Below are 17,503 nucleotides of genomic sequence, written 5' to 3'. Positions count from 1 at the left end.
AGAGAGAGAGAGAGAGAGAGAGAGGGAGGGAGGGAGGGAGGGAGGGAGGGAGGGAGGGAGGGAGGGAAGGAGGGAGGGAGAGAAGGAGGGAGAGAGGGAGAGAGAGAGAGAGAGAGAGAGAGAGAGAGAGAGAGAGAGAGAGAGAGAGATATGTGGAACAGTAGGAGGAGATATGTGATGTGGAATAGTAGGAGGGAATATGGGATGTTGAACAGTAGGAGGAGATATGGGAGATATGGGATGTGGTACAGTAGGAGGAGATATGGGATGTGGTACAGTAGGAGGAGATATGGGATGTGGAACAGTAGGAGGGGATATGGGATGTGGTACAGTAGGAGGAGATATGCGATGTGGAACAGTAGGAGGAGATATGGGATGTGGAACAGTAGGAGGAGATATTCGATGTGGAACAGTAGGAGGAGATATGGGATGTGGAACAGTAGGAGGAGATATGGGATGTGGAACAGTAGGAGGAGATATGGGATGTGGAACAGTAGGAGGAGATATGGGATGTGGAACAGTAGGAGGAGATATGGGATGTGGAACAGTAGGAGGAGATATGGGATGTGGAACAGTAGGAGGAGATATGGGATGTGGAACAGTAGGAGGAGATATGGGATGTGGAACAGTAGGAGGAGATATGGGATGTGGAACAGTAGGAGGGAATATGGGATGTGGTACAGTAGGAGGAGATATGCGATGTGGACTAGTAGGGGGAGATATGGGATGTGGAGCAGTAGGAAGAGATATGGGATGTGGAACAGTAGGAGGGTAGATGGGGGATAAAATCTTGAATGTAAAAATAAAAAAAAGAGAAGAAAACGAAGAGGGTCCTTATGTCTGGCATGAAGGTGAGATCAAGATGGTATTATCTGGTACATGGCACACATCTATTGCATAAGATGTCTTTCCAGAGAGAACAAGAGGTATTTAGTTGTTGGAGTGTCATCCCAAGGAGGCAACAGATATAGACACTTTTTCTGAGAGACTACACAACTTTAGCACAAAGATATCCACACACATAGTGAGCCCTAAGGATATCAGGACTACAAAGGGAAAGAAGTATCGCTCGGGGTCAGTAGGGACTTCAGAAGTTGAGGTTTGGGGAATGGCTTCCTTGAGGCTAATGGAGATCAAGATCCCAACATCCTTTCTTGTCTCCTGAACCATATTAATTCTGCATCATGCTTTCTTTTTTTTTTTTTTTTTTTTTTTTTTTTTTTTTTAGCGACAAAAGAATTTGGCCAGGATTTCATGCCTTCACAGCTGAAGGTAGTAGCAGCAACTACTTCCCTAGTGAGAAAGAAGAGTGGGGAGGAAGAAAGATTGGGTCTGACTATCATAAACATTTTAATTAGAGAATATGTTTAAATTGAAATACTTTGTAAATAATTCTTGTAAGAAGAACTGTGAGGAAAAGAAAACACTGACCTGACCAATACCCCAAAGAGTAGTTTCCTTTCAAAAGAGTTAAGAAATCAAAGTAAAGCAATACGGGGGAAAAACCTAACCTAGAACAACCAGTTGGCTGCTGTTCGTTATTAGCAAAGGAGTTTGGGATCATTCTTAAGAAAAAGAGTCATTTTACCTAAATTTCTGTGATCACTTACCAAATATATACTCCAGATAGAGATTGTGGTCATCTGGAGTTGAGCCAGATGGAGACAAAGACCAAAAGACAACTTTGTTCCTAGTTAATAATTACATAAATTAAAGGAATAAAACATAAGGCGAGGTATGGCAGCAGCATAAGACAGCTGGAGAATAAATTTAGAGAACTATCTAATAAATATGGCTCCCCCTCTAACTTTGAACTTCACATGAATCCCCTACACCAACTCAATGTAAACGTATTTTATTATTCTTCTGCATGCTCTTGTTTCCTCTGCATGGTGGAACAGTGGTAAGCAATGCCCCCCCCACCCCGTGTCAAACTTCATTAATCATATAGCAAAGATAGGATCTGTTAAGTATCCTATGCTTTACGGATGAGGACCTTCTTGCTGCATGTTGCAATCCAGAGTGACACTCAGTGCACATCCCCAGTGCACTAGGAGGAGCGGGTTCAGAGGGCTATGAGAAACCTGTAGGAATGGGCACTGTCAAGTTGCCACCAATGGGGTGCCAAATACCATTCAAGCATTTCAGGCAGAAAATGGAAGAAAGAAAACTTAACACACAGTCTCAGAGACATGTCAAATGCTCAGTGCTAGCATGTGGCCATGAGTCCAGGCCAATCTATTGTTGCCCCTAACCCTTTGTCATCTTCAAGATAAGGAAGAAGAAAAAACAAACGATAAAATAAAGCAACAGCAGGAGTAAGTCTAATTCCCTAATATATTAGAAGGTTAAATAGAGAAAATCTAGGAATGACAACTCAGGCCATCATGTAAGATGTGAGACATGTAATATTTTCAGCATTGCTGAGACCCGATCTACAGATCTTTATGGAGAAACAAAGCTGAGGTTAAAAGAAACCAGGATTTTAGTTTTGAGTTTTTTTATAAATTAGGTTAATATGACTATGTCTAAATAATGAAAATATCTACAAAATGCCTTTGTTTGGATTAAAAAGCACATCCACCATGTAAGGCTTAATTGTAACTTTAACACATATTGGATTATCATTTGCAACCCCCGGCGAGTAATTAAAAACATGTATTTCATCCATAATAAAGCTATCAGTGAAGACAGGAAATGGAGTCTACCATTGGTAATTCTTAAAGGAAAGGTTAGAACTACTTTACAATTTGACATTAATAAATCAACAGTCAAAACTGAAAAAATAAGGATAGAATTAAGGTATATTTGGACTATCTGCTGGTATGTTTACTATGGGGCAGTGGGTCATGTATTCATTTGAAGAAAACACTCAGTTCTCTTGGGATCACATTTAAGCGCTTCATCCTGAGTAGTAAACATATACAGGAGAGAGGGGTTGATTTTTAGAACCTAGAAACTAGTCCTCTTTTATACCTGAAGGTGACTATCATTTCTGATTCTGATAGTACCTCTAGGCAGCTGGGAATGCTTTCTTTCTTATCCAGGATCTATATCCAAAACCTAGAGAATTAATTCACACCACCACACCCTGAGCATTGGATCATCTACGTCTACACTCTATATGTAGGAAATACAAATGTACACCTATTATGACTGGTCACAGCTTAGTGACTTGTCCCTTCTTGGGAGGGCCTTCCCTTCTGTGATGTTCCCAGGACCTCCTATTGCCTAATTAACTATTTATATCTAAATTCTTGTTCCAGAGTCTATTTGCAGGGACTCAATTAAATAACCCCGAGTTATCTCCATCTTAGAACTTTAGGAGCTAGAATAGCTGGTATACAGGTATTGTGAAAATTCCTACTGACTAAGGTAAACCTGAATGATCATAGGTGGCTTTAAAATAGCTTAGAGTCTCACGACACACTCTAAGCTCACTGGTATTTCAAAGGGCAGCACAAAGAACTCTGATAAGGTCTAAATAAAGGAAAGAAATAGTGAATCATGGGTAAAGGAAACATGTTAGGTAGAAGAGCTTTCCTGAGATTCCTAAGAGACCATTGTGTTGGATGCACAGTCTGCAGATGTGAAGCATCTCTGTCTTGCCTCTTCCTTGACCTTGAAGGTACACTTCAGTATTTCTGCCTTCCCACATGTTGCTGGCTTCTCTGTTGTCACAAAGAAAGCCCCCATCTTCTGTGTGTATGACCTCATATCTCCCTGGTTCTTGGTGTACTCCAATGTCTTTGTCTTTATGCTGTTTCTCGATGCTTGTTCTCAAGGAGGATGCCTTCCTAAGGACCACTCTGTTATCTGTTCCCCTGAGCAGCCACCAGCCTTTTTAGGTCAGTGTAACACGTCCCTGTATTTTCTTAGCAACAGCTGTTCCTGTAACTACCAAAGGGAGATGCTTCCTGGAATGTTTACAAGCTATTTTTAAAACAATAAAATTAATTTGTTTTTTGTTTCTCCAACATCCCTTGATACTTCAGTTACTCGGGGTTGTCTCTTACCGGATCCTTCCTTCTGTCGAAACAGCTTCTTCACAGTCTGGCAAGCAGAGCCATCTCCAAGGCACACACCACACCGATCCTCTGTAGCATTGGAATCAATCTCATAGTCACAGCCAACCCTCTGCAGGAAAGACAAAGCTGGGATAAATGACTTAACTAAGAGACATCACACCTACCTCTACCTGTGACTTCTTTTATTGACTTTGATATTCATAGTCTGAGTGTTTGTTTTCTTGTCCTGGTGACAGGCACAAGGATAGCCAATGCACTCTACTATTGGCACAAGAAATAAAATCATTCCTTCTCAGCCATGGGGGTGGTTAGCTTCAGGACAATCAACATTTTCAGATACGCAGATGCCTTAGACAAAGGGCATAATGTTTGCATATAACTTATGGATATGTAATATACTTCATCTCTAGGGTAATTATAATATCCAGAGGCCACATCTGCCTGAAAATTAGGTAGGCTGCTTCTGGAACCTTTCTCTCTGGTTCCCCCAGATGCAATCCTTCAGTCTCATCCCTAGGGCTGCAGCCGAACACCAGCTGTAGGCTTTAATCACCCCTTCCAACTTCTGTGGATCCCACAGACCATTCCTTCCTAACCTCCCTCTTCCTACTTGTTTCTGTATCCCAACCCCAACTCTAGCAGATACCCCCTGCTAACCACAGGGCATGCCTGCCCACCAGAAAACTAGGTGGACTGCCCAAAGACCTCCCTTTTCTCTCTGTTCCTTGGGACACTTGGCCCTAGTGATACAACAAAACACTAGCTGCAGCCTGTCCCTATCCCTGCCCACAGCTCCTATGAATCCTACAAACCATCCCATCCTAACACCCCTTCCCAGACTTGTTGCTTTGCTCCAGATACTAACTCTCTGGCAACCCAAAGGCTGCTCCGGGGCAACGAGTAAGCTAAAGGTAGGCCCACACATCTGCTACTGCTCCTAGATCCAATCTCCCCAGTTTCATTTCTAGCTCTTTAGCTGGAAACTGCCATGGTCTCCCTTCCCTTTATGATCCCCAAGACATTCTCTAACCTTTCTTTCCTGACCAAGGAACAAAATACCCAATAAAGCCAAATCTAGAAATCAGCACCTAGACCCATAACCAGCCCCAACCCGGAGACCCAAACCACCATAAAATTTTTTGACCCAGAATTGTTCCTGACTAAAAGAAATGCAGGGACAAAAATGGAGTAAAGACTGAAGGATAGGTCAACCAGTGACCGGCTCAACTTGGGATCCATCCCACGCATGCACACCAAACCCTGACACAATTACTGATGCCATGCTGTGCTTGCAGACAGGAGCCTAGCATGGCTGTCCTCTGAGAGGCTCTATCAGCAGCTGACTGAAATGGATGCAGATACTTATAGCCAACAAATGGAATAAGGTTGGGGACTCTTATGGAAGAGTTAGTGGGAGGATTAAAGGAGCTGAAGGAGATGGCAACCCCATAGGAACACCAGCAGTATCAACTAACCCAGACTTTCTCAGCGCTCCCAGAGACTAAGCTACCAACCAAAGAGTATACATTGGCTGCTCTGAGCCCCTCCTCCCAGCACCCCAGCACATATGTAGCAGAGGACTGACAACTCCTCTGGCCTCTGTGGGAGAGAGGTTGTACCTAATCCTGTAGAGACTTGATACCCCAGGGAAGGATGTTTGGGTTTGGGGAGGGCACACTGTCTCAGAGGGAAAGAAAAGGAGGGATGGGATGAAGAGCTCTGGGAAGGGGGACTGGAAGGGGGCAACATTTGGTATGTAAATAAATAAAATGATTAATTAAAAAACTCATGCAATTAACAACAGCCAGGACAATCTGTCTCTACTAGAACTCAGCTATTATACCACAGATGCCCTGACTAGTCACACATATCTGAAACACAAGGAAAGGACCTTAAAATAACCTTTCATGACTATGATAGAGGTCTTTTAAAAGAAAATGAATAAACACCTCAAAGAAACCCAGAAAAACAGAAATGGACAGTGTAAGAAATAAATAAAGCTGTTCAAGACTTGACATTGGAAATAGAATCAATAAGAAAACACAAACTGAGGAAATTCTGGAAATGAAAAATTTAGAAACTTGAACAGGAGCTACAGAGGTGCACTAGACCAAGAGAATATGAGAGATGGTAGAAAGAATTTCAGGCATTGAAGGTACAATAGAAGGAATGGATTGGTCAAAAAAATGTTATGTCTAAAAACATTGTTACCTAAAACATTCAGGAAATCAGGGACACTAGAAAAGACTAAACCTAACAGTAGTAAGAATAGAGAAAGGAGAAGAATCTTAGCAAAGGCTCAGAGAATGTTTTCAGCAAAACCATAAAAGAAAAATTTTCTAATCTAAAAAATAAGATGCCTATAAAAGTACAAGAAACATACAGAACATTAAATAGATGTCCTCTCATCACATAATAATCAAAACACTAAATGTGCAGAACAAAAAATATTAAAAGTGAAAGGGGGAAAAGCAAGTAGCATATAAAGGCAGGTCTGTTTGGATTATACCTGATGCTGGAGAGGATGGGGAGCAAGGAGAACATTCTTCCATTGCTGTACAAACTTGTATAGCCTCTATGAAATCAATAGTAGTTCCCCAGAAAGATAGGAATCAATCTACCTCAAGATCTAGCTATACTACTCTTGGGAATATATCCAAAGGATGTCCCATCCTACCATAAGAGCACTTGCTCAGACATGTTCATTGGAGCTTTATCATAATCACCAGAAACTGGGATCAACCTAGACATCTCTCAACAGAAAAAAAAAAAAGACAAGAAAATGTGGTGTATTCACACAATGGAATATTACTCATTGTTAAAAACTGACATCATGAAATTTACAGGTAAATAGATGGAACTAGAAAAAAAATCATCCTGAATGAGGTAACCCAAACCCAGATAAAGCTGGTATGTTCTCACTTATAAGGAAATATTATTTGTTAAATAAATAATAACTATGCTACAATCTATAGACCCTAGAAGTTTGGTCAAGATAAAGTTCTAGGAGGGTAGCAGGTATTTCCTTAAGATGGGGAGATAGAAGAGACTTTATGGGTGGACAGTGTGGATGAGAATCTGATACAGGACGAATTTTGTGTCCCTCCATCCAGCTTTGGAGGTATAATTGACTCTTTCCTACTCTTGGTTAACCCAATTTTGTTCCCGCACTCTGGATGCGGTTCACTCTGTGTTTTACACAATGATCCTCTTGGATCATCCTCCCTTTGCTTCCAGTTTACTTTGTGAACATGGTCAAGTCTTTCTTGTTCTAAAATCCCCAGGATGGAAATGGAATATGAAGAAACTCGATGATTTCTGTAGCACCAAACCCTCAAATCATGCCATTAAGTCTGAAAATTTGTGAAACACGGGAACTTCAAATAAGCCTCTCTGCTTCAGGCTTTCTCTCTTGACAGTGTGAGGAACACTACGCCGTACTCCATAATTTTCCTCCATGTTGGGTATATGGGTTGTGCCTAGGTAGAATATTTTTTTTCTCACAGGTAGTTTTCTTTCTACTTTTAATTCCACTTCAGATCTACTAGAAGGTTTGAGACTTTATACCCTTGACCCACTAAGCCTTGAGGCAACTCACTGACATCAATTCCTCAAGTTAATCACTTCCAATTGTTTTGTTGGTGCAAAGACTGTTTGCTACATGTCTTAGCTGAAGGACAAAAATCACTAAGAGATTTTCAGAAAATCAAAACTTCATTATACAAGTCACAATGGATAGAAGAGTGTTTGAGATAGATGTTTGCAGTGGCTAGAAATAAAATACCAGTTCTCACACAAATGATATGAGTATGTCAATCTGTGCAGTCTCTAATAAGCTGACCTTTATAAGGCATATTCCCAGTGACCTTCATTTGGAGTGAGCCAGAAAGATATATACTGAGACATGCTAATTTTAATTTTTTAAAAAAAATTTCAACCAGCAGAAATACTTCTAATGTGAAAAATAAAGTAAGGCAAGCCAAAAATTAAACACAGATGGCTCAAGCCCATGTGTTTCTACTTGAGTGGGTGGTCATGTTTCTCCATCAATATTGGCATTTAGTCTAGGCTCTGCCCCACAGTTGCCTGGCAACAGCCAGGTGTGCCTGACTCCTATAAAAGGGGCTGCTTTCCCCTTTTTCTCTCTTGCTCTTGCTCCTTAATCTCCCCATTCCCTCTCTTACTATGTGCTCATAGCTGGCCTCCACTCAATAAAACACTCAAAGAAATCAAAGAATTAGAGAAAAACAAAACCAAAGAGATGAAGGAATTGAAGAAGGAATTTAAAATGGAAATGGAAACAATAAAGAAAATACTAAAAGAGACAACCCTGGAGGTAGAAAACCTAAAAAAGAAATCAGGAGTCACAGATGCAAGAATCTCCAACAGACTACAAGAGATGGAAAAGAGAATCTCAGGGGCCGAAGACAACATGAAAAACAGACAAAACAGCCAGAGAAGATGAAAAAGCCAAAATATCCAGGAGAAGGACACAAAGAGAAGACCAATCTTAAGGATAATAGGAATAGAAGAGGACGAAGAATATCAACTAAGAGACATAGTAAGTATCTTCAACAAAATCATAGAAAAAAACTTCTCTACCCTTAAGAATGAGATGACCATGAGCATAAAAGAAGCATATAGAACTCCAAATAGAGTGGACCAGAAAAAAATTCCTACCAACACATAATAGTCAAAACAACAGGTGCCCAAAGCAAAGAAAGAATACTAAGAGAATAAAGAGAAAAGGTCATGTAACATATAAAGGCAGACCAATCAGAATCACACCCAACATTTCAACAGAGACTGTGAAAGCTAGAAGATCCTGGACAGACATCATGCAGACTTTAAGAGAACACAAGTGTCAGCCCAAGCTACTATACCAAGCAAAACTCTCAATCACCATAGATGGAGAGACCAATTTATATCCAGGACAAAACTAAATTTACACAATATATAACAACAAACCCAGCACTACAACGACTTTTGGCTGGAAAACCCAATACAAGGAGGGAAACTATATCCTAGTAAAATAAAAATACCTAAGCAAAAATTCCAAAAGAAAAAAGACACACAGGCACAAAACTACCTCTAAAAACAAAAATAGCAGGAAACAGCAACCACTATTCCTTAATATTTGTTAACATAAATGGAATCAATTATCCAATAAAAAGATATAGGCTATCAGACTGGATACATAAACAGAATCCAGCATTTTGCTGCATACAGGAAACTCATCTCAGAGTTAAAGACAGCCACTATCTCAGAGTAAAAGGTTGGAAAAAAAAAACTTCCAAGTAAACGGCCCCAAGAAGCAAGTTGGAGTGGTCATTTTAATATCGAATAAAGTAGATTTTCAACCAAAGGTTATTAAAAAAAAGACAAGGAAGGACACTTTTTACTCATAACAGGGAGAATTTGTCAGGAGCAACTCTCAATTCTTAACATATATGCTCCAAGCACAAAAGCACCCATATTCATAAGAGAAACCCTACTAAAGCTCAAAAAATGCATTGCACCCCACACAATAATATTGGTGGACCTCAACATCACACTCTCATCAATGGACAGATCATGGAAACAGAAACTGACCAAGGACGCAGTGAAACTAGCAGAGTTTATGAACCAATTGGAATTACTAGACATCTACAGAACATATCGTCCTAAATCAAAAGAATACTCCTTCTTCTCAGCACCTCATGCACCTTCTCCAAAATTGACCATATAATTGGTCACTGAACAAGTCTCAATAGATATAAGAAGATTGAAATACTCCAATACAGCTTATCAGATGACCATGGTCTAAGACTGGTGTTTAACAACAACAAAGAGAACAAAAACCCCATATACACATAGAAACTAAATAATGCTCTATTAAATGATAGCATGGTCAAAGAAGAAATAAAGAAGTAAAGGATTTTCTAGAATTTAACGAAAATGAAAACACTACTTACCCAAACCTATCGGAAGCAATGAAAGCAGCACTGAGAGGAAAACTTTTGGCTCTGAGTGCTTCCAACAAGAAACTGGAGAGAGCATACACTAGCAACTTGACAGAACTGTTGAAAGCTCTAGAACTAAAGGAAGCAGATACACCCAAGAGGAGTAGATGGCAAAAAATAATCAAACTCAGAGCAGAAATTGATCAAATAGAAACAAAAGAACCATTAAAAGAATCAACAAAACTAAGAGTTGGTTCTTTGAGAACATTAACAAGATTGATAAACCCTTAGCCAGACTAACTAGAGGGCAAAGAGAGAGTATCCAAATTAACAAAATCAGAAATGAAAGTGGAGACATAACAACTGAAACTGAGGAAATTCATGAAATCATCAGATCTTATTACAAAATCCTATACTCAACAAAACTGGAAAATCTGGAGGAAATGGATGAATTCCTAGATAGACACCCAATACTAAAGTTAAACCAGGAGCAGGTAAACTATCTAAATAATCTCATAACACCTAAAGAAATAGAAACAGTCATCAAAAGCCTCCCACCAAAAAAAGCCCAGGTCTAGGTGGGTTCAGTGCAGAATTCTATAAGACATTTATTGACGACATAATACCAATACTCTCCAAACTATTCCACAAAATAGAGTCAGATGGAATACTACCTAACTCAATTTTTTGAGGCCACAATAACCCTCATTCTTAAACCACACAAAGACCCTACAAGGAAAGAGAATTTAAGACCAATTTCACTTATGAACATTAATGCAAAAATACACAACAAAATCCTTGCAAACTGAATCCAAGAACACATCAAAATGATCATTCACCATGATCATGCAGGCTTCATCCCTAGGATGCAGGGATGGTTTAATATATGCAAAGCCATCAACATAATCAACAATATAAACAAACTCAAAGAAAAAAAAATCCCACATGGTTATCTCAGTAGATGCTGAGAATGCATTTGACAAAATTCAACACCCCTTCATGTTAAAAGTCTTGAAAAGAACAAGAATCCAAGGCTCATACCTAAACATAATAAAAGCAATATACAGCAAACCAAAAGCCAACATCAAACTTAACCGGTGGGAAACTTGAAGCAATCCAACTAAAATAAGGGACCTGACAAGGCTGCATACTCTCCCCCTACCTATTCAACATATTACTGGAAGTCCTGGCCGGAGAAATTAGAAAGCAAAAGGAAATCAAAGGGATACAAATTAGAAAGGTAGAAGTAAAATCGTCACTGTAGATGAGATGATAGTGTACTTAAGTAATCCCAAAAATTTCACCAGAGAACTCCTACAGCTGATAAACAAGTTCAATAAAGTGGCTGGATATAAAATTAACTCAAACAAATCAGTAGCCTTTCTATATTCAAAGGACAAACATGTGGAGAAAGAAATTAAGGAAAAGATTCCCTTCACAAGAGTCACAAAAACTATGAAATACTTTGGTGTGACTTTAATTAAGCAAGTGAAGGACCTGAATGACAAGAACTTCAAACCTCTAAAGAAGGAAATTGAGGAAGATCTCAGAAAATGGAAAGATCTCCCATGCTCATGGATTGGAAGGATCAACACTTTAAAAATGGCCATCCTACCAAAAGCAATCTACAGATTTAATGCAATCCCTATCAAAATTCCAACCCAGTTCTTCATTGAGTTGGAAAGATCAATGTGCAATTTTATCTGGAATAACAAAAGACCTAGAATAACGAAATCCATCCTCAACACCAAGAAAACATCTGCGGAAATCACTATCCCTGACCTCAAGCTATATTACAAGGCAATTGTGCTGAAAACTGCATGGTACTGGTACAGAAATAGGCACGTGCATCAATGGAATAGAAGATCCAGAAATGAGCACTCACATATATGGTTACTTGATTTTTGACAAAGGAGCTGTAAATATTCAATGAAAAAAAAAAAAGCCTATTCAACAAATGGTGTTGGTCCAACTGGCATTCAGCATGCAGAAGAATGAAAATAGACCCTTTCTTATCTCCTTGTACAAAACTCAAGTGCAAGTAAATCAAAGATCTTCACATTAAATCAGATACCCTGAAACTATAAGAAGAAAAAGTGGGGAAAACCTTAGAACTCAAATGCACAGGAGAAAATTTCCTGAATAGAACACCAATGGCTTGTCCTCTAAAGCTAATATAAACAAATGGGACTTAATGAGATTGCAAAGTTTCTGTAAGTTTAAGGACACTGTCAAGAAAACAAAATGGCAGCCTACAGACTGGGAAATGATCTTTACCAACTTCACATCAGATAGAGGCCTAATATCCAAGGTATAAAAAGAACTCAAGAAGTTAAACACCAGAGAATCAAACAACATTATTAAAAATGGGGTACAGAGTTTAACAAAAAGTTCTCAATTGAGGAATATCTTATGGCTGAGAAGAATCAAAAGAAGTGCTCAACATCCTTAGCCTTCAGGGAAATGCAAATCAAAACAACCCTGGGATTCCACCTCACACCAGTCAGAATGGCTAAGATCAAAAATTCAGATGAGAGCAGATGCTGACAAGGATGAGGAGAAAGAGGAACACTTCTCTACTGTTGCTGGGGCTGTAACCTGGTACAAACACTCTGGAAATAAGTCTGGTGGTTCCTCAGAAAATTAGACATAGTACTACCTGAAGACCCAGTTATTGCATTTCTGGGCATATATCCCAGAGACACTCCAACATACAACAAAGACACATGTACCACAATGTTTATAGCAGCCCTATTTATAATAACCAGCAGCTGGAAAAAACCCAGATGTTCTTCAGTAGATTAATGGATACAAAAATTGTGGTATATTTACACAGTGGTGTACTATCCAGCTATCAGAAACAATGACTTTATGAAATTCTTAAGAAAATGGATGAATCTAGAGAATATCATCCTGAGTGAGGTAACCCAGTCACAAAAGAACAGACATAATATGCAGTCACTGATAATTGGATACTAACCCCAGAAAGTTCTGAACACCCCAGAAACAACTCACAGACTGTATGAAGTTCAAGAAAAACAAAGGACAAATAAAAAATGAAAAATCATTATGCTTAATCTTTACACACCAAGAAGACTTTCACTATTTCAAGTTTACATCTTATTTTACATGTACTTTATGGTCATTGTAACTAGTAAAATTTTACTGTACACTATCAAACTTTTAAAAAAATCACGTACTGACAAAAATTTATTCATATACTTTTATGCAAAAGTGCTTTTAAACTCTGTACCTTTATCTTTGTTTTTTAAAATAAAGTTGTTCATTAATAAAAAAAAAAAGAACTGATGCGTCAAAAGAGAAAGCCAACTGACAGTATTTGGCTTATTCTATTATGTTAATTTAGTTGATTTCAGTAGAGACCACCAAGACTTCACATATTTTGCTCAAAACACTGTTTTTCATATGCAAAAGATAATGGTAGTTTCATACATGCAAAATTGCTCAGGTCTAAAAGTCAGATTTCTCATTATCTTTCTGGTAACTACAGTTCCCAGTTGTGGCTGTGTATGCTAATGAAGCTTGCAGCTTTTATCTGATTAGTGTCTCTATCACAGAGTTCTAAATTAGCAGATTTGATATAAAGTCCAGAAATCAGTAACTTAAAAAAAGCTGTCCGGATGCTTTTAAAATGTAGTCAGCACATTTATTTTAACTAGATTTCTTGCTTTAGATTTGGTCCTGAATTATCTAAACTGACCTAAGCCAAACTACATGATTTTAGGCTCTTTGTAGCCTCCATAAAAATTAATTGGCTTAATAGAAATATTTGGTTGAATGTTTTTTAAAATTACAGTCTGATCATGGCTTGTTTTTAGCTCACTGGATCCTGAAAATTACCATCTTGCTTCCTGCATTCTGGTCTTCATTCAGGTAAATACAAAAGCAATTTCAAGGAGGGAAATATATCTTGGGATGCTAAACATTTATGCAAAAATCTTTTCACTTTTTTCAATGGAAAACATTGTTATAAATATTTGTAATACAAAATGTATTAAATTTATTGTATGGATCAGCACTTCTGTTAACAGAAAGATGCCCAAGATGATAAAGATGGTGTTGAAAAATGTCATAGTCTTGACCACTTGGGCTAAGACACTCTGTCATGGTACTATTTTCCTTTAGCTGACCAAAAGCATCTCCTCTTTAAACAGATTTATTTTTGGATATTAGATCACAAGACTTATTGTTTCTCCATTCCTTGCAAAATTAAATACAATCAACAACAAAAAATACATTTTAAGATGGTTTTAGTCTTAATGGCCTTTACAACAGGTCTAAATAGGTAAAGACTGGGTTGACTGATAGGATGACTACCAGTCACAGCCTCTCTTTTTGAGTCACTCTTGTTGAAAATGAAGTAGCTTTATAGAAACCATTGTTAGGATCCATTGTTTTAAATGTAATATGGTAAAGCAGTCTAGGTTGTCTTTTCCTATAATGCCTCCTTCAATTGGGTTCTTCAGTTTGTCTCTGCTCAGTGTGTAAAGTAATGTCATTGTGATCATTAGAACCTCAATGAATTAAATATCAGCTGAAAAAAGTTATTCAGATTAAATTTTGGCTTTAATGTGAGGCCTCATCTCCTTGTGTGTCTGGCTACTTATTAATAAAAACCAATCAGATTCAATTAAATGCCATAAAAGTTTAAATGTAGGACATCTGATTTCATAAATTAAGATAAAGCATCATTTTGTAAAGTTGTAGATTAAGGAAACATACCCAATACCTTACATATGCCATTAATACAGACATTTCTGCTGTTGCCACCTTCAAAGCATGGGGTGCCATCAATGACGGCTTCCAGCATTTTCTCAGAAAACTGTTCATCTATGGGTCTGCAGTACAGCTCACAAGGATGTGCTGAAGTGAGAGAACGATAAATCCCTTTGAGTTAACTGTAGTTTAGACCCTTCCCCCAGATTCCCCTGGTCTCCTGACCTAGGAGTATCATTTATGAACCCTCCTTCACCTTTCTGAGACACATGATACAATGTAGACTTTTTGTTCCTCTTTTTTGTCAATAAAACTTTTATAATTGATTACATTTGTAAGGTTGGACAAAAAGACTATATGCCTTCTATTATAAATGAGGAGACTATTCGATCCTACACTGAAGCATGCACCTAAAAATAAAAATCCCTAGAGCACATAGTATTAACCTATCAAATCAATAATGATAACAGATAACACAGGATCCAGCAAGCATGAAGCTTGCTGGCTGTAGCAGGGAAGCTTACTTTTAGGCTGAAGACAGTCTCTTCCCATGGCACCAACATCATCACTACCATCTTAACACATTTCCTAATGGGTAGGCCTATTTGCCCCAACTCCACGAAGTGCTTATATACAAATAGACAACAACATAGAATCAAAGAGTATGAGAACTGCCAAATCTGATCAGCCCAGGAGCCTATCCCTCTACCTTGGATCCCACTTAGAAGTCATTCTGAGGTTCAGGATCTCATTGCCTTGAGAATGGAGTTAGGAATGCGTAATGAAATACATCTACCTGTATCTGCATACATGATACTCAGAAAAACCAATGACTTTTAAAGAATAACTTTTGGGATTCTGTAAACCCCACCCCACAGTTACCTGACACTATAAAGGGCGCTGCTTGCCCCCTCTTCTTTCTCTTGGCCTCTCATCCTCCTGCTCTCTTGATCTCTCCTTCTTGGTCCTCCTTACCCTACTCTCCCCATTCCCTTCCCACCCCTTCTCTGCCTCTACTACCCTCTCAACTCCTCTTCCCATGCCCCGAATAAACTCTGTGCCTGGTCCCTCAGGGGGAAGGGATTCCCAACATGGGTCCCCAAGAGGCACCCCCTTGCCCACATGCCTCCTTGCATCTCCATGGAGCATATTCCCCTACTCTCTTCATCTTTTTTCCTAACATTGGTGCCAAACCCGAGGACATCTCTTTTCTCTTTTATATACACATCAATAACCACCTCAATATTTTTAATAGTTAATATGTGAAATAGTATTTTTCTTTAGAATGCTTTATTTTGAGTGTTATATTTTATTGCAATGGTAGGAATTGAACTTGATGATTCCCACATGCTAGGCTATATCATGAAACTATATTCCAAGCCTATAATTTATTTTAGGGGAGAACTTGAGACTGTCATCAGGAATCTTTTTGAGAGCTCTCTTAGATCTGTGTGTTGTGGGCATCTGGGGATCTGTTGGCTTCTTGATGCTGAGACCAGACTTACTGTGAATGGATAAACATCAGATGCAAAACACATACAGTGTGTTGGTTTAGGAATGCAGTGATCCATGTGACAAAAGTAAAGGTGTGCAACTCAAGCAAACACAGACATCTGGAGCTGTATATCTGGACACTAAATACTAAGTAGTTTGGACAAACTGGACAAAGACATCAAATACATCTCTATAAAGCTTAAAGGAAGGGATTATGTAAATAAAGAATACCAACTGATTTCAACTGTCTAAAAAGATGGACAAAGTCCATCAAAGTCAGAATATGTCAAAGAGATTACTTTACAGAGGTCTGGTGAACAGAACCTGAAAACGAAGTAAACCATAAACAGAGATCACTGTCAGTTCCCTCTCATGGTGGTGAGATTAGCACTATTGTTGACCAAACTAGAATCAAAGCACATGGGGGCAGCCACCGGGAAGTAATGATGCTTTCCTTGGGACAAGAATGCCCATTCGTATGTCCAATCTAGGTATCTACTTACTAAGACACTGATTTGAGTTTAAGAAATCAGTTTTAGTATTTTGTATTTGGAAACATGCAAAAAAAAGGGGGGGGGGGGAAGCATTCCTGAATAATTACAGAGATATCCTTTAAAAGTACTCATGTACTGCCAGGTGTGATGATGGTAAACCTTATTATCCCCAGCACTGAGGAAGCAGAAGGGGATGGATCTCTGTGAGTTAGAGGACAGGTTAGTCTACCTAGTTCCAGGACAGCTAAGGCTACATGGTGAAACCTATTTTTTCGATCATGAGAACCTATTGTTATTGTGAGAAAAGGACTTAATCTTTCTATCAGTTGCATGTAAAGCACTCATCTCTAATATATATATATATATATATATATATATATATTTATACATGATATATGATATACATAAAAATGAATATGTATGTGTATATGTATATGATGTATATATATGTATATATACATACACATATTATATATGATATATACATATATCATATATACAATAGGAGTTCAACAAATGACTATTATTATTTTCATAGCTTCATAATTAGCTTAAGGATTTCTGAAGTTCATTAAAAGTAGACTTGACATTTGATGGTTTTCATTTTAATTTCTTCAAATTATCAAGAGACTTGTAATTGCTGCTCAGTTCTTACTACAAACACAATATCTCTTTTTAGATTATTCATTACCAAAAAAGTTCATACTTTGTTTTCATATTTTCTAAATAACTGGTTTCTTGTCCATTCAGCATAAAGAATATAGCTCTTGCTCAGACAGCAAGTGTCTCCACACTTTCTTTTACTGTA

General features: G+C 38.3%; 1 protein-coding gene across 1 annotated transcript in view; it reads right to left on the bottom strand.

The window, feature by feature from the left end:
* The window catches only part of ADAMTS12 (ADAM metallopeptidase with thrombospondin type 1 motif 12), a gene marked incomplete at its 5' end in the record, with an annotated part of 277,109 nt that overhangs the window by 64,476 nt on the left and 195,130 nt on the right, over nt 1-17,503 (bottom strand). Inside the window, 2 exon segments of the mRNA XM_080933901.1 lie at nt 4,017-4,137; nt 14,721-14,854. Of these exon segments, the coding sequence (XP_080790027.1) occupies nt 4,017-4,137; nt 14,721-14,854 (255 nt within the window).

Source organism: Micromys minutus, assembly GCF_963924665.1.
Source record: "Micromys minutus genome assembly, chromosome: 20".
Classification (NCBI taxonomy): domain Eukaryota; kingdom Metazoa; phylum Chordata; class Mammalia; order Rodentia; family Muridae; genus Micromys; species Micromys minutus.
This window is presented reverse-complemented; position numbering and strand designations above follow the sequence as displayed.